The sequence below is a fragment of the Brassica napus genome, chromosome C6 (assembly GCF_020379485.1).
Source record: "Brassica napus cultivar Da-Ae chromosome C6, Da-Ae, whole genome shotgun sequence".
Taxonomy (NCBI): Eukaryota; Viridiplantae; Streptophyta; class Magnoliopsida; order Brassicales; family Brassicaceae; genus Brassica; species Brassica napus.
In genome coordinates this window covers 38,845,249-38,871,963 of record NC_063449.1, presented here as the reverse complement: position 1 = coordinate 38,871,963, position 26,715 = coordinate 38,845,249, and the positions used below count along the sequence as shown (strand labels likewise).

Sequence of the window (26,715 nt, the reverse complement as noted above, 5' to 3'; positions counted from 1 at the left end):
GATGCGCCAATCCCGATTGGAGTATGTGAAACCGGATCTTGATGGTCTTGGTGCGCTCGGAGACCTTGGATGGTACGCAATCCGAGCAGCCCTTGTAGCCAACAACTTTGAGCATCCCAAAACAGTCACGGCCTCTCTAGGCACTGTCCTGAGCGATTCTGCAACCATATACGGCTCTGACTGAGACGTTTGAAATTAGTTTGGTATATCAGAATTTAATTTTGTGATCAATATTAATATTTAAATATTATAAAAAATATTTATACATTGTTTATTTTATTTAATTTTTAATTCCATATTTCTCACAGACTATACAATACATAGAACAATATATTACATCGTCGGATCTCTTGTAGACGGTCTTGTCTTCGCAACGTTTATGACATCGTTTGCATGTGTACCGTGTGGGCAGATCATTGCAAAGAATATCGTATTTCCCTTCATTAAGTATAACCGATTTACAAGGTAACAAATACATGTTGGTCCCGTGTAAGCATTCAAAATGGAGTTGGATGTCACAATCATTGCACGTATATATTCCATTCTTGGTAAGTATTTCTTTTTCACAGACATCACACCAATGTTGACCATTCGAGTCTTCTTCATATGAAAATATGAGAGGATGTTCATCATGCTTGTACTTGAACTTCATTGGTAGAATTGCACAGCGAAAACAAAACACAAAATCACATTCTCCACATTCTAAACGGATCTTTTCAGTTTTCTTACAAATCGAACAAATTCTTTCAGATCCAGGTTGAGATGGTAGGAACAAAATATGTGGATGACATTGATGATTAAGTGGTACAGATACAGTTGCACAATTCACGTCTAGTGTGAAAAGACAATTGGCCATCTGACACACATACCTGAAATTGTTGCATACACGAAAGCAAGCTGAACACCCAAACGTAGTTTGTAGATTTTCCTCTTGTAAGAAGAGAGGGTGAGGATGCAACACATGTTGTTTTTTAACTGGAAGATATGCACATACTTTGTGGAGAACAAAATCACATTCCAAGCAATTATAAATGTCACCTTCATAAATCCGAAATGCGCATGCTTGACAGTGTTTTTTAATCTTATTTGTTTTCTCAACTTCTTTGAGGAGTCTCATATGATGTTTATGACTGAAATGTTTTATAATTCCATCACTTATCTCTTCAAACGGCATAATACTTTCAAATATTTCTTCTGGTTCTCCTTCAAGTTCTTTTCCATCCCATACATCTTTATGTATAGCACACTGGGAATGAGCAACATAATAACAACCTTTCACGCAAGAATATCCTCCATAATTTTGGTTTATTTTTTTCCTACAAATTCCGCAAAACCATTCTCCGGAAAGAAACGAAGAAGTGAAAGAGAGGCGATGTTCATGACGAGAAATTTTTATGACGTATGGTGAATAGATACACTTTTTATGGACTACATAATCACATTGATGACATACATAAATAAAGTACCTTCGATCATCCAAAGCACAAACATCGCAAGTCATGGAGGCTTCTCGAGGAATGTAGTAGAGTGTATGTTCATGCCTTTTCTTGTGGTCTATTGTAAGGAGTAGCGGTTTTCTCGCACAATCACGACAAATGCTAAAATTACATACAAAACAATAGTGAAAGTGAGTTTTATAAGTGTAACAACAATAGCATACTTTGTTTGATATCACTGTCGCAAATGCGAGAACTTGGAGCGGATGTTTAGGATGATAAGGATTGTTGGTCATCGGTTTGATACACTCTTTATGAAAACCAATAGTGTTGTTTTTAGAAATCCTCTTATCGAACTCTTCGCATAAATAATAGCCTGTGGTGCTATCTAACTTACACTCGCAAAAGTTGCATGGAAATTCTTTATCCTTGTTTTCTTCGTTGTGGCACCATACAAGCGGATGGGTATTATCTGTAGGCGGAGAGTCCTTGTCGTTTTCTAGGCCGGGAAAACCAAACAATACAATTGGTGAATCTTTGAATCGTGCTGAACGAAACTCTTCTTTGTTTCTGTATCGTGGACGAGTACAAACGATAACAGTTGGAGAATGCTGAATTAAGTCCATGGTTAGAACCAGTTTGATACGGGGAAGGGTGGTTATGAAGTTATAATGGATCAATTGTTTGAGAAAGTAGAATATAATGTACATTTGATAAACTAATATGCTATTTATAGGTGTCGGTAATGTTTATTGCAATGATTCTTAAATTGTTTTTTTAATTCTTAAATTGCTGTGATACATGTTAGATTTCATACGTTAAGTACTAATGCCATGATTCTATTCGTTCCTCCATTTAACATTTTTAATAACTTTTCTTCTGAAAGAATAGCCCGAAAGAAAGGTTAGACAGACAAACACATATTCTTTATTCTTTTCTTCCACATACATTGCGAAAGCAACCGACTGTGCATTCTTACGGTTACTAAAAAAGAGAAAAGGGAAATTGCATTATATAACAAAGAAATAAATATAATTAACTTATCAACCCAAATAAAAAAGTTTATATAATATAATAGTCTTATGTTTATTTAACATTAATGAAATTTTGTACCATATTTTTGAATGAACTTTGAGATCGATCGGATTCTATCGAATTCCACTTTACAAAATAATATATAATATATATAATTTTTTTTTGAGCAAAATATATATAAGTTTTAATTTATTTTTTTGTACGTCTGTTGCCAGGAAATGGTCTCAAATAGCTTAAAATATGTTTTTCTTTCCAAACTAGTCCATAAAAATAAAACAACCAATTAGGCTTCATTAAAGGTTATATGATAATTATATCATTTCTTACAAATATAATAATAAATAAATATTTAATTTTTTTTTTGACTTTTTCAAAAATATTTGAGAAAACAAATTGGCTTTAAAAATCTCAAATATAAGACCTATCTGTGTATGATGTTTTCCTAAATTTAAGTTATAAGCATATTTAGGTTATAAGCATATTTAGGAAAATATTACTGAATAAATATAATATGTTTAAAAATTTATAAAAATATTGGTAAATATGCATAATATTTTCATAAAATCTATAAAAACTTTAAGATTTGTGTATTTAAAATATATTTTCAAATGTGTATTTAAAGACCTTCACACCTTACTAAACTTGAATTATATGTATATTAGTAAAATATTTTTAGTATGTTTAATATTTTATTAAAGTGTTAAGAAAGCCTTGACGATGAATTTGACATCTAAATTTTATAAGGGAAATTTAGATTTTACCACAAATTTAATACCACTTTTCAAATTCACTCTTAAAGGATAACCATTTCATAAATATCTTAAGTTTCTGATAAAAAAAAAACTAAATTAACTCTCCTAGGAGTAAACAAGTAAACTCCTAAGTCATTTATAAACAAGTAAGAATAATTTACTTCAAAACCCAATTCTACTCCCTAAATACTAAACTCTAAACAATAATAACTAAACTCTAAACCCAATTGTTAATATATTTTTGATTGAGTATATTTTGGAAAAGTGATAGCGAACTTATGGTATTTCAATCGATTTTTTATTTTATAATGAAATTATAAATATTTAAACATGCATACAAATCAAATTCACGAAGACGTCATACATATTTAAAAAGATTTTTCTAAATATAAATACAAGTTACGTTAAAGAAATCTAATTACAAGTTGATAAAGGTATTCGTGAATTTACAAATTCAGGAATTATCATACATATTTGAGAAGGTTTCCCAAAAAAAAAACAAATTTAAAACACAAACTATTTTATATTTTTTCTAAATTTTAATATTAATTTATTTTCATATATTTAATAAATAATAAAATAAAATAATAAATAGAAATATAATTGTCTTTCACCCTTTAATAAAAATTAATTTGGTCAGTTTAACATTTGAAAACTGCTAAAGAAACAAAAACTAAAATAAAAACTATTTAGAAGATTTTACCTTTGTTATTTGGGAGAATTTCAGTTTTACCAGAAATTTATACCATATTCAAACTTACTTTTAAAAGATAATCATTTTCACAATTACCTTAAATTTGTGATAAAAAAACTAAATTAACATTTCTTAATCATTTACAAAACGATTACGAATAATTTATAAAATATTTATAAAAGTTTATAAACCCAACTTCATAACTTAAATACTAAATCCTAAACAATAATATAGAATTTTAGCTTTTTACCACAAATTTTATAATACTTTTTAAATTTAACTTTAAAAGATATTTGTTTTCATAAATACCTTAAATTAGTAATGAAAAAAAGAAACTACCAAACCTAAAACTTAAATGTTAAAATATGTTTGATTGAATGTATTTTTGAAAAATGGTAGCTAACTTATGAGAAATTGCCAAAAATATCACATTCCTAATATCATTTTTCATGTTTACATTAACCACTTTTACTCTCACTTTTAAATAGATAAAAAAACACTTTTAACCCTAGGGTTAACTAATATAGACTTAGGGTTTAGATTTGAAAGGTGTCGTAGGGTTTTGGAATGTAGAATTTAAGATTTTAATAAATACTCCCTCCGTTCCTAAAAAATCCATATTCTAGAGAAATTTTTTGTTTCAAAAAGATACATATTTTATATTTCTAATGCAATTTTTAACAACTAATAATGAGAAATTGTGAAGTTCAAGAACATTAATTGCATTTCTTAAAATCTTAATGGTTTAAAAATATAGGAAATATAAAATTACAAAAAACTATGCATTTATAGCTAAATTTTAATATGTTTTATTAAAAAGTGTGAAAATTTTAAAACATATATCTTTTAGGAATGGAGGGAGTATAAAAATAAATACTTAAGATTTTTTAAAAATAGTTTCAAAAAGAAAATATGAAAAAAACAAATTCTAAAAAATTCAGGAATTTATTTTATAAAAATTTCGAATTTGAATATGTATAATTCGAAAATTGTTATTTTTTCTATTTTTTATTTATTTAAATAATTATTTATTATATATATAAACCAAGTGTATAAAAGTCTTTCGCCACTTAATAAAGAAGATATTTGTAAAAATGTTCATTTAGTGAAAGTAAACATGAATAATAGTACCCATAATGTGGTAAACATGAAAATTTCTCCTATCTTATGGTATTTTAAGCAATTTCTCAGAGACTAAACTAACCATCCTAAATCATTTATAATTTTTTAAAAATAATTTATTAGACATTTGTAAGAGTGTATAAGCCTAACATCATCTCTAAAATACTCAACTCTAAACAATAATCACAAAACCCTAAACTCAAATGTTAGAGTTTTTTTTATAGATTGTAATATTGGAAAATGGTAGCCAACTTATGTTATTTCAAGTATTTTTTTCAATTTTAATCTTATCACAAATTTGATACTACTTTTTAAATTTACCCTAAACGAATAACCATTCTTATAAATACCTTAAATATGAAAAATTAATTAACCCTCATAAATCACTTATAAATGTTTAAGAATAATTTATTAAAGTTTACAAACTCAACATCACCTCCTAAATACTAAACCCTAAATAATAATCACTAAACCCTAAACTTAAATGTTAGGGTATTTTTGAGGGAGAAATTTTATGTTTACCATTTTCATGGTATCACTTTTCATCTTTACCACCACTAAAGAGGCATTTTCAAAAATATATTCTTCATTAAGTGGCAAAAGACTCTTATACCCTTGTTATATATATATATATTAAATCATTATTTAAATAAATTTAAAAATTAAAAAATTAATTTTTTTATGTTTTCGAATTATACTTTTTCAAGTTTGAACTTTTTTACAATTTTAAAAAAAAATTGTTTTAGAAATTTTATTTATTTATTTTCAAAAATTATTTTTGAAAATCGAAAATAATGTTTGAAACTATTTTTAAGAAATATATATATTTTTTAAGTATTTATTTATATATTTATTAGAATCCTAAATTTCAAATTCCAAAAACCCTACCTCACCCGTCAACTCTAAACCTTAAGTCTAGATTAGTTAATCCTAGGGGTATAAGTGTCTTTTACCCTTCGTTAAAAGTGCGGATAAAAGTGGTTAGTGTAAACATGAAAATTGGTACTATGAATGTGGTATTTGTGGCAATTTTCCATTTTTGATTCAGTGTATTTTTAAAAATTGATAGTAAATTTGTGGTATTTTGAGCAATTTTCAACAATAATCACTAAAATCTAATCCAAATGTTAGTTTATTTTTAATTGAGTGTACTTTTTAAAAGTGGTAGTTTAAAGATGTTTCCTAAATCTAAACTAAATCTACCATTAATCTCTCGAATAATATTTCTCCCACGTTTTTCTCCTCCTCCCACTCCCACGTTATTTTCCTCTTCGTTCTTTGTGTTTATTTCTTCTTCATCCACATAATCATCTCTTCTCTCTATCAATACAACATGGTTCTAATCTATGTCAAATCTGGTGAATGGATGTCTAGTTGCAGTGAAGAGTGGAGTTTTGTGGTAGACAAAGAAAGGTGTGATCGAGTGGTAACATTAGAAACTACTACTCTGCTGGAGCAGCTCACGATCATGGTGTGTGAAGATTATGTGGGTGAACCATAATGTCGTTAATGTCGAGTTCAGTTATAAGATGGTAAATCAAAGAGGGAATCTTCCCGTTATTATCAGCAATGATCGACAAGTAAGAGTAAATTCTTAAGATTTTTTGTGGCTAAAAGTTGCAGAATTCACTGGTGGCTTAACACCGAACTCAATATTTTCTGTTTCCATTTTTCCATCTTTTTCAGTTTGAAAAGGGACAAATAAGCTGCTAACTTCTTGAATACATTACCTGTCAAGACTTATATTCTTCATTCGACACTATCAAGAGAGAGAGCGACTCATCATAATCATAATAGCCAATTATTGGCTTTAAAGCACTCTCAAAATGTCTCAATATAAAGCTCATGTACACCACCCAACACACGGATTAAGATGATAGAACTAATAAAGCAACCAAGCAAACGCCACACTCAATTTTTTTTCAATCTTATTTCTCATATTCTTAGAAAATGCGCAATGTACTGGTGCGATTATTATTGACAATCATCATCACCCTATTGCATACTTCTGGGTCCAGGACCGGGCAATGCTCTCGTAATTGACATGGTATGTCTTGTAGGTGTGAGCTATTTCTGGAACCGGTTTGGATCTGTCAGCAATGATTATATCGACAGAAGAACCTGTGGAAAAACCAACATCAATCTCTTTTAGCACTTTAGCATATGCACATTAAAGAATCAATTAGTTTATCCACGAATGTCAAGACAGATACTGCCATTACAGAATTTTTGTTACCTTTGGTGGCTTGAAGGGGTAATCTGGTGGGAAGTGAATGGAAACAAGAAACACATCTCCAGAGAAAGGGCTATCAGATGGACTCATAATAGTCGCTTGCCAGTGGAACATATCATCACACACAGGACCTACACAGCATCATCATCAATTTCATTAGAACCAAAATAACACATACTGTAACATAACACATTCACAATTTACTGAGTTTGCTAGATTTAGCTACTGTAGGTGTGCTTTAGTAAGTATACAAGATCCCAACTTACCCAAACCCAAGTGTCAAAGTGATGCCCTTTTAGAATCCAAAAAAGAAAGCTCATAGATTATAATAAACGCTGAAAAACACCATCATACTCACCGGCACTGCATGACACTGGAGGATCCCTTTGGAGGTCCCTAAGCTCCTTGTTGATTCTTTTCGAAGCCATCTTGAACTGTACTCACTGCTTCTAGCTACAAAACAGTCAAAGTGTCATCAAGATTTAAAATTTCAGTAATATATTACATGTTTAACATCACAGGCACTACACGACAAAGATTCATAGAAAAATATTATTTATGGGAGTAATAAACAAAAGATATAAACTGACTATTTAAAAAAAAAGACTCATGCACGTTATTCTGCCGATGATACGCCACCTGAAGAAACCTAATCATAAAAATATCGATAATGCAGTCAGAATCTAAGTTAAGATGTTATTAGAAGAACCAAAGCCCAACAACCAAGCAGATCAGAGATGCTATCGATCAAACATAGCCAATTCATCTAACGATTCAACATCTTTCACATAAACTGTGCATCTGCGAAACATTACGATACATGAGTAATATAGAAGCACCAAATGGAACAAAAAACACATGGATCCACAGAAAAGATTTCGAAAGATAACAAACCGAGATAGAACACAAGGGGAGGAAAAAAAGATCAACGACGATGATCTAGGGTTAAGAGAATCAAAAGAAGTAATCGCAAACCTAGTATTTAGAAACGTGAGATTTTGATGAAATTGATGATATAGTGCGAAGGTACTCCGACGAAACTCGTAGAGAAATAAGAAGCCAGTCCGACGAAACCATAGAGAAGGAACAAATATCCAATTCGTTTATTCGTGTCTGAGAACAGAGAAAGATGAAAACGAGATTAGAGACGAAAAAATTAATGATTTCCGAGGAAGAAACTAGTATTCTTCACTCACTCTAAATTGCCATTGATACATGTTGAAGGTACGGTGGAGAAGAGCAGTAAAGTGAAAAAAAATTAGGGTAAAATGACTTGTTTTATTTCTTTTTTTTTCTATTTTTACCTTTTTTTTCTTTTTCAATAAAAACTTAAATCAATTATGAAATATTAAAATTAATTAAATTAATTGAAAGATATAATGGTATTAAAAGAAATATAAATCTTAGTTAACTAAATATTCTTTTACAAGTCCTATTGAGACAAATCCAGATAAAAAATGTCTCATTTTTCCAATTTTGGTTCTGTTTTTCCCAACCCTAAGGACGCCTTTTACCAGCGCAATAAAAAGCCTTCACCTCCTTTTTTATTTTATTTTGCTTCATTTTCTTCCTCCTCTCATTCTGCATCCCGCCGCCTTCTCTCTTTCTCAAACCAGCTCAGGTAAGCATGATTTTTATCCTTCTCCGCCTTTCTTTGTCATCGTTTAACCTATAACCATCATGATTTGATTGCTACTAGCCGTAATCTTTTTTTTCCTCGCGTCGAATCAATCGCTCCGATGTAAAAACCCTAATTTCGAAGGCAATATATATCTGAAAATGGTCTCGTATTATTGATTTCGAGGTAGCTTCCTTCTTATATTGATTTCATCATCCACTGGTGTTTAATTCCATTATCTGTGCTTCATGTTGATTCCAGATGTCAGCAATGGAGCAAGACACAGGGATGTTCAAGGTCCAGCAAACCATAGGAAGCGTCCTCTGCTGCAAGTGCGGCGTCCCGATGCCCCCGAACGCAGCCAACATGTGCGTCAACTGCCTCCGCTCGGAAGTGGACATCACCGAAGGCCTCCAGAAGAGCATCCAAATCTTCTACTGCCCCGAGTGCGGCTGCTACCTCCAGCCCCCCAAGACCTGGATCAAAGCCCAGTGGGAGTCCAAAGAGCTCCTCACCTTCTGCATCAAACGCCTCAAGAACCTCAACAAAGTCAAGCTCAAGAACGCCGAGTTCGTCTGGACCGAGCCCCACTCCAAACGTATCAAAGTCAAGCTCACGGTTCAAGCCGAGGTCCTCAACGGCGCAGTGCTCGAGCAGTCTTACCCCGTCGAGTACACCGTTAGGGATAATCTCTGCGAGTCTTGCTCGAGGTTTCAGGCTAACCCTGATCAGTGGGTTGCTTCTGTGCAGCTTAGGCAGCATGTCTCTCACAGGAGGACGTTCTTTTACCTCGAGCAGTTGATTCTCAGGCACGACGCCGCCTCTCGAGCTATTAGGATCCAGCAGGTTGATCAGGGGATTGATTTCTTCTTTGGGAATAAGAGTCATGCTAATAGCTTTATTGAGTTTTTGAGGAAAGTTGTTCCTATTGAGTATCGTCAAGACCAGCAGTTAGTCTCTCATGATGTTAAGAGCAGTTTGTATAACTACAAGTACACTTACTCTGTTAAGATCTGTCCCATCTGCCGTGAGGATCTCATCTGCTTGCCTTCTAAAGTCGCTAGCGGGTTGGGAAACCTTGGTCCGCTCGTTGTGTGCACGAAGGTTTCTGATAACATCACTATCCTTGATCCTAGGACCTTGAGGTGTGCGTTTTTGGACGCGAGGCAGTACTTTCGATCCGGGTTTCGATCTGCGTTGACCAGCAGGCAGCTTGTGAAGTACTTTGTGTTTGACGTGGAGGCGCCTGTTGGCGAAGCGACTGTTGGAGGCCAAAAGTACGCTCTCTCCTATGTCCAAATCGCGCGTGAGTCAGACATTGGGAAGATGTTTTATGTCCAGACTCATCTAGGACATATCCTAAAGTCAGGAGACCAAGCTTTAGGGTATGACATCTACAGCGCGAATGTGAACGATGATGAGATGGAGAAGTATCGTTTGAGTGTGAAGAACGGGCTTCCTGAAGCGATTCTGATCAAGAAATGCTATGACGAGCAGAGGGAGAGGAAGAAGGGGAAGCCACGTGCGTTTACGACCAAGAAGCTTCCGATGGAGATGGATGAGTCGAGAGGAGCGAGAGTTGATCCGGAGAAGATGGAGAATGAGTATGAAGAGTTTTTGAGGGATCTTGAAGAGAACCCTGAGCTGAGGTTTAACATATCCTTGTACAAGAACAAGGATTATCAAGAGTCTGAGACTGCTTCGATGACGGATGGAGAAGGTGCGCCTACTGTGCCGATTGAAGAGTTGCTTGCTGAGCTTGAGCTTAGTGAAGAGGAAGAAGAAGGCGATGATGAAGAGGACATGGATGAGTAGTTTTCCTTTACCAGACGCTCAAGGATTGGGTTTGATATGGTTCTTGGTGTTTTATTTTACTTGCTCTTTAGTTTTGTCAAAATTTTGTTCTGAATGTGAGCTGATTGATGTAAGCTCAACAGTTTTTGTTTTAGCTACTTATCTGTCTGAAACTTTTTATGGCCATAATACTTTGTTTGAAAGTTTGATTTTTGAACGTGCTGAGAGACGCTAACTTCAGTGTGTGTTTGCGACAAGTGAAATTGAAACGTGCTGAGAGACGCTAACTATGGAGAAAGCAACTTGTCGCCAGAGATCTAAACACTAACTTGCAAAGTGAAATTGAAAAGTTTAATCAAGAACAGAGTGTATTAGTTCAGCCAAAGCAGAAGGTAACGTAGAAGGGTCGCTTGGCAGTTGGCACCATTGAGATCTTTCTATATCAGTTACATTTTCGAGCTTAGAAGCATATATGGTGCTAAGTTAGCCAATCGTCGTCCCCAAGTATCAATGCAGTGTAAAAGAAACAAAAGGGCTCACATTCAAATTCATTCTCTCTTAATCCTTTCATTAAAAATGTCTTTTGAGTTTAGGAACAAGGGCACGTTGCTCTTTAAACTTTTCCCTTCACTTGATAACTAGACAACAGTCTTTAATTTAAAGCATGTCAAAAAAAGAGAGCTCAACACTGTAATAATCTAACATGTTCTTTCTTGTTGTAGAGACTTTCACACATCAAACTATGATAGAAGCCAGATTATCTGTCTTGTCATTCAATTAGCCAACCTTGGCAACTTTCCTCTGCTCGGTTTGGCCAGACAAAGGACATTGCATCTCAGTCCAACTAATCGGAACCATTGTTTCACCTGCACCAATCAACACATTACTCAAACATCATATGATATCACATGACTACCAAAAGAAGTACATGAATCTTAACATACTCTATTTCCATAACAACTATGACTTTACGCTTTGATGGATAACAAAAAAGACAAGAAAATGTGACAGGGTCAGTTATACAGTTTACCTGCAGCACTCTCAGCGGAGACCACACCAAGCTCATTCTTAGCAGTTGACAGATAGTAAGCCCGTGAGTCACCTAGAGACAGCTTTTTTTAAAAAAAAAGTCCATGTTAAGGCAACTTCATATGCTATACACTAACATAAAGAGAATGTGCGAATGAAAACAGAAAAAAATGGATGTCATAATCTTAAATATATATTTCCTCTTTAACCCATGAAACAGCATAAGAAAATCATAGCAGCGCCAAAAAGGATACAACCATAGCTCTAACAATGTCACCAGGACGGAAAGACTGATGAATCTCAACTTTGTCAATCTCTGTTTCTCTAACATCTTGTTGCCTGCGTAAAGACGCACAACCACAAGTTAGACTGATGATGCATACAAGTAAAAAAAGTAAAAGAAGCTCCATAAATGACCTGATTACGCCAGCAAATTTTTCACGAACTGCCTTTGAACCAACACACAAGATATCAACAGAAGCCATACGAGCCATGACTTTAGTGACCCTAGCTAAGACAAGAGAACCAGGCTCGGGGATAAGTCCGTGCGCCTTGTGACCCGTAACTTCCACAGTAGCTCTCTGCAGAATAAGAAGCTATTAAAATGAGCATTTATTATAGTTCACTTCACTAATCAGTGAAAGAAGCAGAGACCTGGTCAAGAGAATCGGGAAGAGGAGAAACAATCCGGCGAGATCCTGTGAGGGAAGCGTAGATGGTGTTGTCGTTGACGTAAGCTCCTTTCCCGGCTTTGAAATCAGCCGCATTACCGAGCACGTCTCCAGGCGTTACAATCTCCGTCATTCTCGATGAATCGTTTTATCCGATTGAGACTGTGAACAAACAATGCCGAATCAAAATATCTAAGCTATTAATTACAATATTATCCGAAAAATAAACCCATGAATATATATTAAAAACAATGATAGATTAGCATTCTATGAAGCAGGCTCAAATACGTAGCAACTTTTGGAATCGTACCTGTTGATAACGAGGAAGGAAGAAGGGTTTATGATGGGTTTTTTCAAGAGGCAAACACACAGATTAAGTGACAGCAGAGAGGTTTGATAGTTTTTTTTTTTTTGAAACCCCTATTTTGGACGGTCTAGATCTGATCATGCCTGTTTTTGGTACACAAGCTAGGCGATTGACCGATTTTTAAAACCCTTGGCCCAATATACAATTTGTTTGGGTCTGGCCCAATACTAATTTACGTAATAATGCTTAAATAGATTTTCTTTCAATGTATTCACATTTCTTTTACTTTTTTTTTTGTCGTGGTCACATTTCTTTTACTTACATTTTAATTACTTTGGAAACTTTCATTGCTATAAATAATTATATGTAATATGAAAAAAATATAATTAAAATACAAAACAGAAACGATTTAAAATGTACATAGTACTAAAGAAATTATCCAAAATCATCTTTATTTGACCGGGTGACTGTGGTCGAGTGGTAAGGAGACGGGACTGAAACGCCAACACGTTTCAGGTTCGATTCACCTGTTGCGTGAAATTAAGTCACAATTATCCTGGTCACCTAACACGGATATGGGTCTATGCTTTAGGGCCCATTTGAATACCCAGAAAGAAGATCTATCCGTGGGCTGCACCTCCCCTTGAGGATTAGTCTGAACCTCTCCATGGACCTGGGATACCCCGGGTTAATCAAAAAAAATCATCTTTATCTTTTATTTTTTTAAAACACGCACATGAAATAGATATATTTTCAGATACTTTTAGCGGGATGGTTTCGATGGTAGCTAGGTTGGTGACAAAAACACGTTTTGAACACGGTGTTTTTAAACAAAATCGTTATATTTTGGAAACTACAATGTAGTTTTGGAAATAATATATACGTAGTTTGACTATTGTTAATAATTAGCCAAGATTCGTAGAGTCAACAGAATGGCAATCATAATAATTACAGAAATTAGCCAAGATTTTTAGAGTCAACATATGGCAACCAATAAAATTACTGAAATCACTCAATGGCAATCAGTAACACGATTAGTTACCTAAAAATTAGTCAATGATTTATATTTAATACCATAAAGCAAGATTACAGTGTTTCAAAAAAAAAAAAGATTACATTGTTCGAAGGGTACCCTTGTTCGAAACCCCTATAAATACATTTCGCCTCAAGTCTAACAACTCAGAGTCGTTTCATATTTTCTCATCACTTTCTTTTTGTTTAAATCCTTTGCTCACCTCCATGGCTCCTATTGCTGTCGGCGATGTTGTACCAGAAGGAACTATCTCCTTCTTTGATGAGAATGATCAGCTTCAGAGCGCCTCCGTTCACACTCTCGCCGCTGGTAAGAAGGTCATTCTCTTCGGTGTCCCCGGTGCTTTCACTCCCACATGCAGGTAAACTTTTCCTTTTCCTTTGTTGCTCATTTAGTTTTTTTTTCACTTTTCTGCCGTATTAATACATTTGATTTGATATTTTTTATTTGTTTTTTTCCTTGTTTAGCATGCAGCATGTGCCTGGATTCATTGAGAAAGCCGAGGAGCTGAAATCAAAGGGTGTTGATGAGATCATTTGCTTCAGCGGTAAATATTCTTCGTTGTGATTTGTTTCCATGCAGTTTGATTCTTTCGTATGAACAAATATTAGATTGTTGTATATATAAACAAATATATATATATATACTACCTTTGTTCCATTAAGATAAGATCTTTTAGAAAAAAAATTGTTCCACAAATTGTGTTTTTTATGAAAAAAATTGTAAATTTTTAGAAAATTAATTGACTTTATTGAATTACTATTGTTTAAAAGTTATTGAAAATAGAAAATTAAATTTATTATGGTAGTTTAATGTGTTTTCTTAATCTGTGTAAAAATATTAAAAAGTCTATCTCTGTGAAATGGGGATGGAGTATATATTAGCTGTTTGGTTTAATATTATTAACGTCATTGGTTTCTTGCAGTGAACGATCCATTTGTGATGAAGGCGTGGGGAAAGACATACCCTGAGAACAAGCACGTGAAGTTTGTGGCAGATGGTTCAGGAGAATACACACAGCTTCTTGGACTCGAGCTTGACCTCAAGGACAAGGGTCTTGGTGTTAGGTCAAGGAGATTCGCTCTGCTGCTCGATAACCTCAAGGTGACTGTGGCCAATGTTGAATCCGGTGGCGAGTTCACGGTTTCCAGCGCTGATGATATCCTCAAGGCTCTCTAAGAATCTTTTATCATTTTGCTTGTTCTATTTCTACATTTCTGTACGTGAATCCGCTAGATCTCTAGCCTGTTTTCATACAAGAAACATGCATAATAAAGCGGTTTGAGTTGATTATCTCCCTTTATGGATTTTATAATAAAACATTGGTTTTCATTGTTTTCACGTGTAATAATTCATGACAAATTTGCATTTTGTTCTGGACTATGATATGAACATATATACCTTCTTAATTAATTAAACGAACCAAAACTTTAGGCTACCACGAGCCACACAAAGAACATTAATGTTTAGGTGTTGACTATGAAAATCAAATACCCTTCTCTATTCGACAAATTAGTATGCTTCTCGAATTCTCATTTTTGAATTCGAAGAGACGTACCCGTGCATCATAGTTGCCACATCCATGAGCACAACATTTTGTTTCTGGAATCGACCAAATACACCCTTGTTGAATTAGATTTGCTTGATACGTTGAAAACCATAGTGATGATTGTGACGATCACCTTCCATACAAAATTTTAGACAACATGCCATTTTATCTTTCTTCAGATGTCCTAAATCCAAATCTCCTAGTTTTATTGGTTTACTTGTTTCTGTCCGTGCAACTTTTTTCGTGCTTAATTCTGGTCTGGATCAAATAGAAGATTTATTAGTTTTTTGAGAAAAAGACTAACATATTACAAATTTTAACTCTTTGATCCATTTATTATATGGTTTAGTTGGTTCAGCATCTGGCCATGCCAGAAAGTAGATCATCTCTAGCCTGATTTCAGACAATAAAGCGGTTCTTTTTTTTATTACTGGGCCTTCTGTTTGTCTTGAACTGAATTGCGTGTAAAATTTTGAACATTTTACCCCAAATAAAAAAGGAGCACTAAAATTCAAGGAAATAGCATTTGAAGAATATTTTACAAATAACCAAACGCTCGTGTTTCAAGAAAAAAAAAAACCAAACGCTCACGATAAGTTTCAAGCAGTGTTTTTAAAACCGGACCGACCCGATGGTTGAACCGGATTCGACCATAAACCGGTTATATAGCCGGGTTGGTCTAGTAATTGGTTCGACCATGAACCGGCCACATAGCCAGATTATATTTCAAAGCTATTAAACCAATAAAAATCATTAAAACTATCAAAAATCTATAAACCATCCATATAAACAAGAAACTAATTTATATTTATAATATTTTATGTTCAAAATTGATTTATATTTTAACTATGCATCATGTTTACTAATCTATACTATTAAAGCAGGATCCTATTGTCATAATTACCTTAGGGGCATGTTTCCTTCACTAACATTGCATGTTTCATTAAGGGCAATTAAGTAATATTAATAACAAATCTATATTGGGTCATTATTTTTGGATCCAGCCCAAATCAAATCTCTCTTGGGCCATTTGGGCCTATTAAAAAATCAGATTCAATTTTCACCTTTTTTTTTTCTTTGGATCATTGAGTCCAAGTTCAAATAATTTTTTTAATACTATTCTTAATTATTATTTTTTTCTTTTCTTAATATAATTTAAGCATTCATAAAAATAATTGAATTTTTTTATTGAAAAGTATAAATCTTTATTAAAAGTATATAATTTTTTAATTAAAATATTAACCCCATAATAAAATTAATTTATCAGAATTATACCAACTTAATTCATTAAAAAAATAAAGTTTAATTTTTTAACATAAATAGTCATTTAAAATGAAATACGATAAATAAAGATAAAATTTTTAAGTCTTTTATAAAATAAAACACAAATATATGAAAATGTGACATTTACTAAATATTTGTCAATTGAAAAAAAAAACAAAAATAAACCCGCGCTTTGAAAGCGCGGGTCAAAATCTAGTATTACTTTTATATTTACATACTAAAAAAATATTAAACCATATTATTGAACAAGGTTTGATCCGATCGAACCATATTGAACCGTGACCCAAAATATTTTCGGTTCAGTTTCCGGTTTTAAAAACACTGGTTTCAAGCATACAATAGAATCCATAATTAATTATTGTCTCAAATAGATACCAAACACACAACTCTTTCACCAAACCTCTCAAGTCCTCGAACACACATACTTATTATTTTATTAGACGACAATAAATTCAAACACAAACACAAGACACTTCAGATTAACACACACCATTCATCTTCTTCCTCTCCTTCACAAACTTCCTCCATCCAACAATGACTTCCATCAGAATATCCCTTTCCACCTTCTTCCCTTTCATATTTCCGAAATCCTCTGCTCCCATCTTCCTAGATATCTTGGAAGGCAAGGTGTCAAGCTCGTGAAGCACCTTCACAATATCAGCCACAAGTCTCTCCGCAAGTGTTCTTGAGAAATCTTCCCTGATAACAACACGCAGAACCGTGATGTGTTGCGCATCCGCAGGCATGGTGTAAGCCGGGACAATCCAGCCGAAACGGCGTAGCATCTCTGAGATCTCGAACTCGTTGTGGAAGCTGTGGTCCTTGAGAGAGAAGGCTACGAGTGGCACTCCTACCTCCTTTGAGACTATGTTGAAACGCTCTGTTTTCTCTATCCCTTCTCTCAGAACCACCATGTTCTCTCTACAGTTCTCCATCACGTTCTTGTAGCCCTATTCCATGGAAAATACAAATCGGTATATTTTAAAAACAAATAAAAAGCACAAAACGGTAACGTACTCTAAGATAGTATTACATGGTATAAGTCTTTTTTTTTACACCAAAAACCATTCTATTGCTAGCTATAAGTCTATAACACTAAACATAATATATATATATATATTATTTTATTATTTTCAATATACTAACCTCGAAGCCAAGGCGAATGAGCTGATAGTATTGAGCAATGATTTGGCTCGATCCTACAAACAACCAAAAACGTTCAATACATTTCATAAACATCCATAAATTAATAACATTATATTTTAAAAGATTTGGGATAAAGAATACGAAAGATACACACCCTTGGAGAAATTGAGAGTAAAAGTGGGTTGGTCGGCACCAAGATAGTTGATATGAAAGATGAGCTCATCAGGTAAATCCTGTTGTGTCCTCCACACGACCCAGCCAATACCAGCATAGACCAGCCCATACTTGTGACCACTCACATTGATACTCTTCACCAAAGGAAGCCTAAAGTCCCATTCCAATTCAGGGTAAATAAACGGAGCTATGAAGCCTCCGCTTGCTGCGTCAACGTGGATTGGAGTGTTCCAGCCAGTCTCTTCGTTTTTCTTGACCAACAAGTCATTAAGGCGCTTGACGTCTTCGAACTCACCGTTGAGTGTGGAACCAAGTATGGCAGCAACACAGATTGTGTTCTCGTCTACCATTTCAGCTGCTTTATCTGGATCCATCACGTAGTAACCTTCACTAAGCTTCACTTCTTTTAGCTCCACCTCGAAGTACCTAGCGAATTTCTCCCAGCACACCTGAAAGTAATTTTTTCGTGTTTAAACCTTATATTCTATGAGAGTTGATGCTTTACACACTATTTTCTTTTTTAAAAAAGGAAATAGTAAACAGATTAAACGGAAGTGTCAATTTATGTAATTTGAAACTGGTTTGAAAATGAAATTTGCGGTAATACCTAATATAAAAATTATTTTGCAATGTTTTCTAGATATTTGAAGTACTTTGTTAACTATTCACAAATTAACTATTATGTAAAAAGAGTGAGATAAAGATATAGTACTCACTTGAACATTGGCTCCGGTGACAATGTTGGGTTTGTCGTAGGGTTTACCCTCAGCTTTGCGTTTGTTCTGCCAGTTCCTTTTGAAGGCCAATCCGGCTAACATGATGGCTTCCGAAGACCCAACAGTGCCTACTCCCATGGCGGTCTCAGTTTCCCCAAGTGGTGCATTGAACAGCCGAGCTATCATGTTTACACATCGGTTCTGTTTTCCAATAAATTAAAATTATGATTTATGAGCACATATGCTTTTGCGCAAAAATAAAAAGAGCACAGGTTTTATATAAATATTCCTTGTTCGTTAACTAATGAAATTAACTACATTTTTCATATAGGTCCAATGGACCGAGTTCAAATGAAACTCCATGCACATGAGATATCAGCATATTGGTAATCTTTTATTATTATTTTTCTTTTGTTGATGAACTTATTTAGATCCTTAACAACAACAAGAACTCACTGGATATTGTATCAATATCAGAATAGAAACACACAAATACAAAACCGATGAGAAATTAATTACAATTAGAAACGCTAGCCAATTATATACTAATAAACTAACCAAAATATCTTTTCTACTTTTTCAAACAAAACGATAAACAAATTTGGTAAAGTAGGCTATATTATTCGCGAAAGTTCAAAAAAATAAATAATTATTCGCGATAAAGTACCCTGTGATATTTTACTATGAACGTATCGTGTTCACACTAAGGCACGCGGAAATGGCATCACCAATCTATTTTGAGGACACAGTAGGTACAACTTTATGGTGAAATATCTTACTTTTAACAAGGAAGAATCAATGTGACTATTGATCTAGCCATCACCAAACTTATACCTTGTGGTTTTTGTCTCCTTCTAGGTTTTCATCATACACATTTTGTAAAATTATTTCATTTGTATCTCTTTTTCTAATCTTCTATTTATATATTCGCAACGTCCTTCATAGAGCGTCAGCTCACTCTATTTCACTTTAACTATGGATATAGTAAAAAAAAACTTTGTATAGTATACTAAAGTAAATCATATCATACCCCTAACCCAAAGTGAGAAGAATGTTGAGTTTTTTTTTTATTGTTGTTAAATGGATAAAAGGAATTGAGTGGACTAATCAAAACCAAAAGCAAGTTATGTGGTGATCTGTGAAACAATGAGAGGTTGCCGACAGAACTTTCTCTTTCGTCCCTTGAATTATTATGCTTTACCATCCTTTTCTCCCATACCTTAGATTCTCGAAGATTTGTACTTGTATGTTTTAAACTTTAATCATACGATCTATACTTGGTTCATTTCAAAGAAACTAATATGCCGACCGGTTTATTGTACCGGTTTTACAATAAACCGACGGTGATATTTTCCCAAGCTTCAAATCAAGTGGCACTAGTGTTAATGACAATTTAGAATAATTCAACACGGTTATTTATGATTAAGAGAACAACTTACAAAGTCACTAAAACCACTAGTCTTAGAACTTGTTATGTCGGCCAGTAGAGGCTAAAATCGTATGGGTCATATTTATAAGAAAGGAACGAAAAGTCATGAATAGGTTAATATTTTGTCTCATTATAAAGTGTTAAGGAATAATAAATGTACCACTGGCCGGGACAGAATAGTCTAGAGTGAACTGGATCCCAAGGCACCTGGGTTCGAGTCCTCTGGGATTCCGGAGACCGCCCGTGAAAAAAAAAAAAAAAAAAAAATAAATAAATAAATGTAGCACTGATACAAATTAAACAGGGAATATGGGTTCTTTTTTTCTTGGGCAAGGGGAATATGGGTTCATCAATTGCAAACAACATTTTTCATCGTCCTCAAAACTAATTCTTCTTTATTATCTCTGTGGATACCCTTTAATACAAAATTAGTTTTTATCTTCATTTTTAAATAAATAAAATAAATCAAACACAGTGTAAATTTGTATTAAATTATATGAGAACATATCGTATATTTTATTAAAACCATTGCGCAACTGTAACCAATTCTAAACATTTTGAGTTGATTTAGATTTAGAATTGATATATTACTAGAAACTAAAACAAGATCTAGCACTATCACTTGTTATGAAGTAATTTGGAATATATCTATTTTTTTAATTTGGAATATAAAGAGATGGGGAGATGGAGAGAGACCTGGAGCTCGGTAGTGACAGGGTACTCGTCCATGTCGACGTAGTTCTTGTTGATAGATTCCATAATGAGTTTGTCACACTCTGGCTCCATCCATGTCGTCACAAACGAAGCCAGGTTCAGCCTCGGGTTACCATCAAGCATCAGCTCATCTTTTATGATCTGATATGCAGCCTCTTTCGGTATCGAGCTCTCACCAATCTCATACCTTCAATTTATTTCATCATTACTTAATGAGTAAACCCATTAACAATAAGAAAAATCAAAAGAAACATGTTTTTTTTAGTTACTTGGGCAGTGCAGTGCGGACATAGCGAGATCCGAACGTCGAGCAAACATTTTCTTCACTCCCGGTGGCCGCTCGACTTAGAACCATCTTTTTTTTTTTTTTTTTGGTAGTGAGAGGAGGAAGAAGAATATGCAAAGAGACGAAGGGGCGATGATACGTTTATATTGACCTTAATAGTTGATGTCTTCTTCCTTTTTTGTTATTTTATTTTTATTTAATTTATATGCTTGTACTTAGTTGTAAGACGTCGACGTTGATATCTTTTTTTTTTGTAAAATATCTACAAGATGATGCCATTCAATAATTATATCACATATAATCATATTATCTGCGTACCAATTGGGCCAGCTAGTATTATTACATTACCATTACCATTGGATGGTTTTGAAGCTTTTGGTAATGTAATTGTAGTACCAAATTTGAATACATGACCAATAAATCAATTACTTTTGGTCAATTTACTACAGTCATAGCAAGCAATTTGTACCATAACTCGTAATTTGTAGCTTGACTAAAGTTTCAGTCAACTAACCTTAAATTCAAGAGAATACAAATGTTGTTAATCATAATTTGTAATTTTGCTGTTTGACTCAAACTGAAGTAAATTATCCTTAAATTGAGAAAATAAAAATGTTGTTAATTATTTATATTTCATAAATTTGTTGCTTGACTAGATTTAATCAGTTATCCATAAATTGAGAAAAAAAACAAAGATTGTTTATCATATAATTCATAAATTTGTACTTTGACTAAATTTTGTCGGAGATCATGTAAACAATTACAGTTTGCAAAAGATGTATTAATAGAAACATTTGGTAGACACGAATCAATTAGTCCAAAGCATTCTTAAAGTTTAGGTTTGACTTTACCTTAAACAATTTTACTTATTAGTCCAGTAACATGCTTTCAACTACTTTTTCACATTAATCATAAAATATTACAAATTTTGGGTCTGACAGTGTAGTAAACTTTAACACTAAACTAGATCTCGATCCGCACAACTGCACGGATTTTTGTTTTCATTTATTTTTATATAAATATTTTATTTTTAATTCTAAATTGGTATATATTATAATATATATGTGCCTATTAATTTTTAAAACATTATAAGTTTACGGTATATTTTTTTTATTGAATATATTGTTTCAAACTTTCACATGTATTTGTATCTTTTTATATATATATATATATATATATTCGGATTATTATTTCATTATTAAAATCGTAACTATATATATTAAGATTAGTAAAATATTGTTTTATTGTCATATTCGAAAATATTGTAACATTTTACAAATTTAGAAAGTTTAAAAAAAATTAAACTTTTCGCTTCACGGATTTATATTATCGAGTAAATAATTAAACATTTAGTTTTTGTTTAATTTTTAAAATAAACTATATAGTTTAAATTTTGTTTTGATTGGTTTAAAGTAGTAAAGATTAATCATTGTTAGATAATATGATTTTTGTTATTTAAAAAAAAAACTTCATAATTTTAAAATTTAACATCGACAAATATTTAAATAATTAACATATGGAGGTATAATATTACAACATTAAATTATGGATATGAATGGTGATCGCTAAGAAGGAATGGAACGAGAGGGAACACTGCATTCCTATCCATTCCTTTTTTTTTCACAATTCACAATTAACTTTTGATATATAATGAACACATACCATTCCACTTCATTCCTCTTTATTTTGGGAATAGTAGATGAAAAATATTCTCTATCAATATTGGCAAGAAACAAAATGGAAAATAAAAAATGGCAAATCTCTATTAACGTGAATTTATACAAAAAAATTAACATTTTTCTTCTCTTTTCACGTGATTCCACTATATATGTGAGAATTCTACTCACCTAACCTAATACAATCAAAAGTTCTACAGCAAGAGGTACACACTTTTTTCCTACAATTTCTATGAGAAAGTTATATGTACAATACACGAGTATTAAGATAGAAAATAACATGAATATTTTATGTGTGCTTGTTAGATCTCATGTCAAGTTCAAGAAACACCAGCGGATCACGTCGCGGATCACGTCGCGGACGTCAATCCTGTGGTGAGGCAAGAACCACGACTGATGGTGGAACAACTCGTGAAGGACAGGTATTTATATTTGCACTTTTTTCTTCTTAAAATCATAGTTGTATTACTATGAAACATGTGAATTAATTATAAGAATACATATGTACTTTAGTATCTATGGAAGGATAAGAATTGTGAAGTTATGCTTGAACTCGTCATTACGGAGCTAAAAGCCGGTGACTAACGTAGTAGAATGCCAGATGTGGCAGCTAGAAAAAGAATTGAAAAAATACTTCGAGCTGATAGTTGAAAAGAGCTCTTGGGATCCAGAGATAAATAGCAAAATTGGTTACTTGCCTAAACTTTGGAATATTCACGGTCAATTGGTAAAACGCACTGGTGTTGCTGTTGATCCATCTTCTGGACAAATAGATATGATAGAAACTTGGTGGAGTGATCGGATTGCGGTAATTCTCTACTGTATATCATATATAATTACGTTATTTTTATATATATTTCTTATATACTAATTTTTATTATTCACAGGAATATGGAGGAACTAAAGGAAGACTAGTTCATGTTTTGCAAAAGAAGCCTTTGCCATTTAAAGATTTGTCGGATCAAATTTTTGGTGAACATGATGTTGATCAAGATGAACGTTATTCACCACATATGCTTGGCCTACAACTCCAGCAAGTTCAACCTACTTTAGATGTTGATGGCATAACAATGGTGGACCAAATGCAAGAAACTCAAACTGCTGAACAAATAGTGGATCTTACTAGTGATCAAGGATGCAACCGATCAATCCGAAGCATGTCGTCACGTCGTCTTCCAAGAAGAAAAACTAGTTTTGATAACACAGGTGGAGAGTGGATTTCAGCGTGTCGTAGATACTCGGCAAGAATTTTTAGAAGAACTACGATCAAGAAAAATTCAAAAGATAACATATGGTGATGCAACATCAGTTCTAGAAAAGTTACCAATAGAACAGCTTGGGGTATTTTGGTGGGCAGCAAATAAATTGTTAAAGAATGATGCTGATGTACGTGAAGCCTTTTTGAAATTGGAGAATGAAGAAATTAAGATCAAATATATGGAGAGTTTACTTGGCACAGACAGACATGGGAGTCCATGCAATCAGGTTGATTTGTTGACGACAAGTCAAAACCATATTCAGAGTGTTGGAATGGGTGGAATTACTGCAACAAGAGCTAATACTAGAGATGGTTTCATGAGTTTTCTTGGTGTGCACTCCACTGCATTGGAAGAGCCACGTAGAGAACCAACAAGTTTTTGTCAATTTACTTAATGAAAGCAATGATGATGGCCTCGTCTAAGCTTTTTAGAAATATTTTATTATATAAGTTTTGACTTTAAGAATTTGGTTTTGGTGTTTACGGATATTCTTGTTAGTGTTTTGAAGCTTTATTGCATGTTTTCTTTTTATAAAGATAATTATTTATTTATAAGCACTTGAGGTTATTTTCTTTATCTCTGAATAGTAATATCTATGTAAATATTTGCAGGAACTTCGTATCCTAGAATTACGTTCACGTGGAATTCAAAACTTAAATGAAGATGAGTTGGAGCTAATGTTATTGGAAGAAGAAGAGTTTCTCCAAAGGTACATGCATCCTATATTAGAGTACTACAAGACAAACTTTTTTTAAGAACCAATGAACAAAGACTGGGGAAATGGCGGGAAGATGATACGGGGCCAAATCTACCATAACGAAGTTTCATGTCGTACTCTTATCCGCATGAGTTCAGAAGCGTTTATTCGTTTATGCGAAGTTCTTCAAACGAAGTATGGATTACAAGAGTCAAATAATATAAAAGTGGATGAGAGCGTCACAATTTTCTTGATTTTGTGTGGCCAAAACGATACTCAACGTGACATTGGTTTAAGATTTGGCCATTCGCAAGAGACTATATGCAGAAAATTTCACTATGTTCTTGGAGGAGTGGTACAATTGGCTGTTGACTATCTACGACCAAGAACAACTCGTGAGTTTGAAGCAATATCGAATAGCTTACATGGAGACAAGCGGTATTCACCTTATTTTAATGGTTTTGTCGGGGCTCTTGATGGAACACATGTACCAGTAATGGTGACTCCAGGTCGAGATGCATTACGTTTTGTGAACCGAAAGGGAACAGCAAGCCTTAATGTTTTGGGAATTTGTGATCATGATATGTTATTTACATATTGCTTCGTTGGAATGGCGGGATCAACACATGACTCTAGAGTGCTGGACACCGCGATGCGAGATGATCCAATGTTTCCTCATCCTCTAGAAGGAAAATATTATCTTGTAGATTCTGGTTATGCAAATAGGCGTGGTTATCTAGCTCCATATCGAAAAGAAAGAATAGAAGGTACGCGATATCATCTCCAAGAATTTTTTAATAATGAACCTCCAAAAAACAGCAAGGAAATGTTTAATAGATGGCATGTGTCACTACGTTCAGTTATTGAACGTACATTCGGTGTTTGGAAACAAAAATGGAGGGTTTTAAATGAATTTCCTAGGTATGATATCTCAACACAAAGAAAAGTTATATTTGCAACAATGGGACTCCACAAATTTATTCGTTGGAACAAAATTAAAGATATTGACTTCAAAGAATTTGATGTGGGGAGGGACACTACACATTCACATTCGAATGTGAACAATCATTCAGATGATGAGAGTGAGGAACAAGTGAACCAAAACACATCGGCATGACATGAGCTTATATGAAGATTGTGCGAGATCATATCGCTAAACAAATCTGGACTGATAAAAGACATGCTTCTCGTCGACTATAGGTTCGTATCTTTATAAATACAAGTTTGCAAATAATTATAGATACGTGAAATTTAACAGGTATTACATTATAGTTTTTTTCTTGTGAAAAATAAATCAAATGTATGCTGTGCAGGTGAAATTTACGTGTGAAGGAAGAAGAGACACCAAGACCTATGGACAAGAAAAGTTTAACTATATTTAAAATATTTTTAAACAATAGTTTCTAAATTACTTTAATTAAAAATACTCATTCCTTATCGTGGTGACCATTCATTACAATATTTTGTTCTATTCCTTCTATGCATTTATTCCTTTTAATTTATTTATATTTATTCATTTTGATTCATTTCTCTATTGTTCCACTTGTTTCTGAAAAGGTCACCAGTCAGACCCTATATCTATTTAATTTATGTTATCTATAAATTCAATGAATCATCTATTGTTTAAATCTAATTATTGATAGTCCAATAAAAATTTCTGGTAGGTCCAAAATTTAAATGATAATATTAGAGATTAAATGTAACATGACTATGTAGGAATAAGTCTATTAGATCCATTTTTTAAAAAAATCACACATGAATCAAGGTTGTGACTTCTGTTTTAATATATAAGATGCATATTACTGGATGATCTGATCGAATTAGCTGATGGGATACACGGAAAAACAAAAAAAAAGGTTAATTTGTTGAATGACTATATTGGGTGAAGTATTAGTTTAGTAGTAAGAGAGTAGAGAGAGATAGGAAGAAAAAAGAAAGAGAGAGAGTGAAATGGTTAGAAATATAATTTTTTTTTCCGTTTATTGGTTCAAATTTTGGTAAAAAAGAACTTCCAATTTTTGTTGAAATTAGAACACTTTATAGAATGATCACCATCCCAAA

The 26,715-nt window shown here is 33.3% G+C and overlaps 6 protein-coding genes across 8 annotated transcripts; 3 read left to right on the top strand and 3 right to left on the bottom strand.

The window, feature by feature from the left end:
- Positions 1-250: 250 nt before the first annotated feature.
- Positions 251-3,114, bottom strand: LOC106426229. The gene has a single exon (XM_022703973.2). It carries the CDS (start codon positions 2,144-2,146, stop codon positions 281-283), a length of 1,866 nt encoding a protein of 621 aa, XP_022559694.2. The 5' UTR covers positions 2,147-3,114; the 3' UTR covers positions 251-280.
- Positions 3,115-8,736: 5,622 nt separating this feature from the next.
- On the top strand, positions 8,737-10,895 carry LOC106426274 (60S ribosomal export protein NMD3-like). 2 transcript variants are annotated; one of them, XM_048760208.1, is made up of 2 exons: positions 8,737-8,893; positions 9,152-10,895. In XM_048760208.1, exon 2 carries the CDS (start codon positions 9,152-9,154, stop codon positions 10,703-10,705), a length of 1,554 nt encoding a protein of 517 aa, XP_048616165.1. In that variant the 5' UTR covers positions 8,737-8,893; the 3' UTR covers positions 10,706-10,895. The 2 variants fall into 2 exon arrangements, with proteins under 2 accessions (XP_048616165.1, XP_048616166.1); XM_048760209.1 differs by having other exon boundaries at positions 8,848-9,076.
- A 336-nt stretch (positions 10,896-11,231) lies between these two features.
- Positions 11,232-12,847, bottom strand: LOC106426214 (exosome complex component CSL4). The gene is made up of 6 exons (XM_013866928.3): positions 12,695-12,847; positions 12,368-12,546; positions 12,131-12,294; positions 11,968-12,052; positions 11,715-11,796; positions 11,232-11,550 (listed from the first exon to the last, which is right to left on the bottom strand). Exons 2-6 carry the CDS (start codon positions 12,515-12,517, stop codon positions 11,462-11,464), a joined length of 570 nt encoding a protein of 189 aa, XP_013722382.1. The 5' UTR covers positions 12,518-12,546; positions 12,695-12,847; the 3' UTR covers positions 11,232-11,461.
- A 977-nt stretch (positions 12,848-13,824) lies between these two features.
- Positions 13,825-15,058, top strand: LOC106426240 (peroxiredoxin-2B). The gene is made up of 3 exons (XM_013866957.3): positions 13,825-14,085; positions 14,192-14,271; positions 14,650-15,058. The coding sequence occupies exons 1-3, from the start codon at positions 13,931-13,933 to the stop codon at positions 14,901-14,903; spliced, it is 489 nt and encodes a 162-aa protein (XP_013722411.1). The 5' UTR covers positions 13,825-13,930; the 3' UTR covers positions 14,904-15,058.
- Positions 15,059-16,882: 1,824 nt separating this feature from the next.
- Positions 16,883-21,192, bottom strand: LOC106426238 (glutamate decarboxylase 2). Of its 2 annotated transcripts, none has more exons than XM_048760206.1 (6): positions 21,006-21,192; positions 20,719-20,923; positions 18,594-18,794; positions 17,858-18,326; positions 17,704-17,756; positions 16,883-17,507 (listed from the first exon to the last, which is right to left on the bottom strand). In XM_048760206.1, the coding sequence occupies exons 1-6, from the start codon at positions 21,089-21,091 to the stop codon at positions 17,037-17,039; spliced, it is 1,485 nt and encodes a 494-aa protein (XP_048616163.1). In that variant the 5' UTR covers positions 21,092-21,192; the 3' UTR covers positions 16,883-17,036. The 2 variants fall into 2 exon arrangements, with proteins under 2 accessions (XP_048616163.1, XP_048616164.1); XM_048760207.1 differs by lacking the exon at positions 21,006-21,192 and adding an exon at positions 20,183-20,244.
- A 3,473-nt stretch (positions 21,193-24,665) lies between these two features.
- Positions 24,666-26,034, top strand: LOC106426226 (protein ANTAGONIST OF LIKE HETEROCHROMATIN PROTEIN 1-like). The gene has a single exon (XM_048760204.1). It carries the CDS (start codon positions 24,719-24,721, stop codon positions 25,769-25,771), a length of 1,053 nt encoding a protein of 350 aa, XP_048616161.1. The 5' UTR covers positions 24,666-24,718; the 3' UTR covers positions 25,772-26,034.
- Positions 26,035-26,715: the final 681 nt, after the last annotated feature.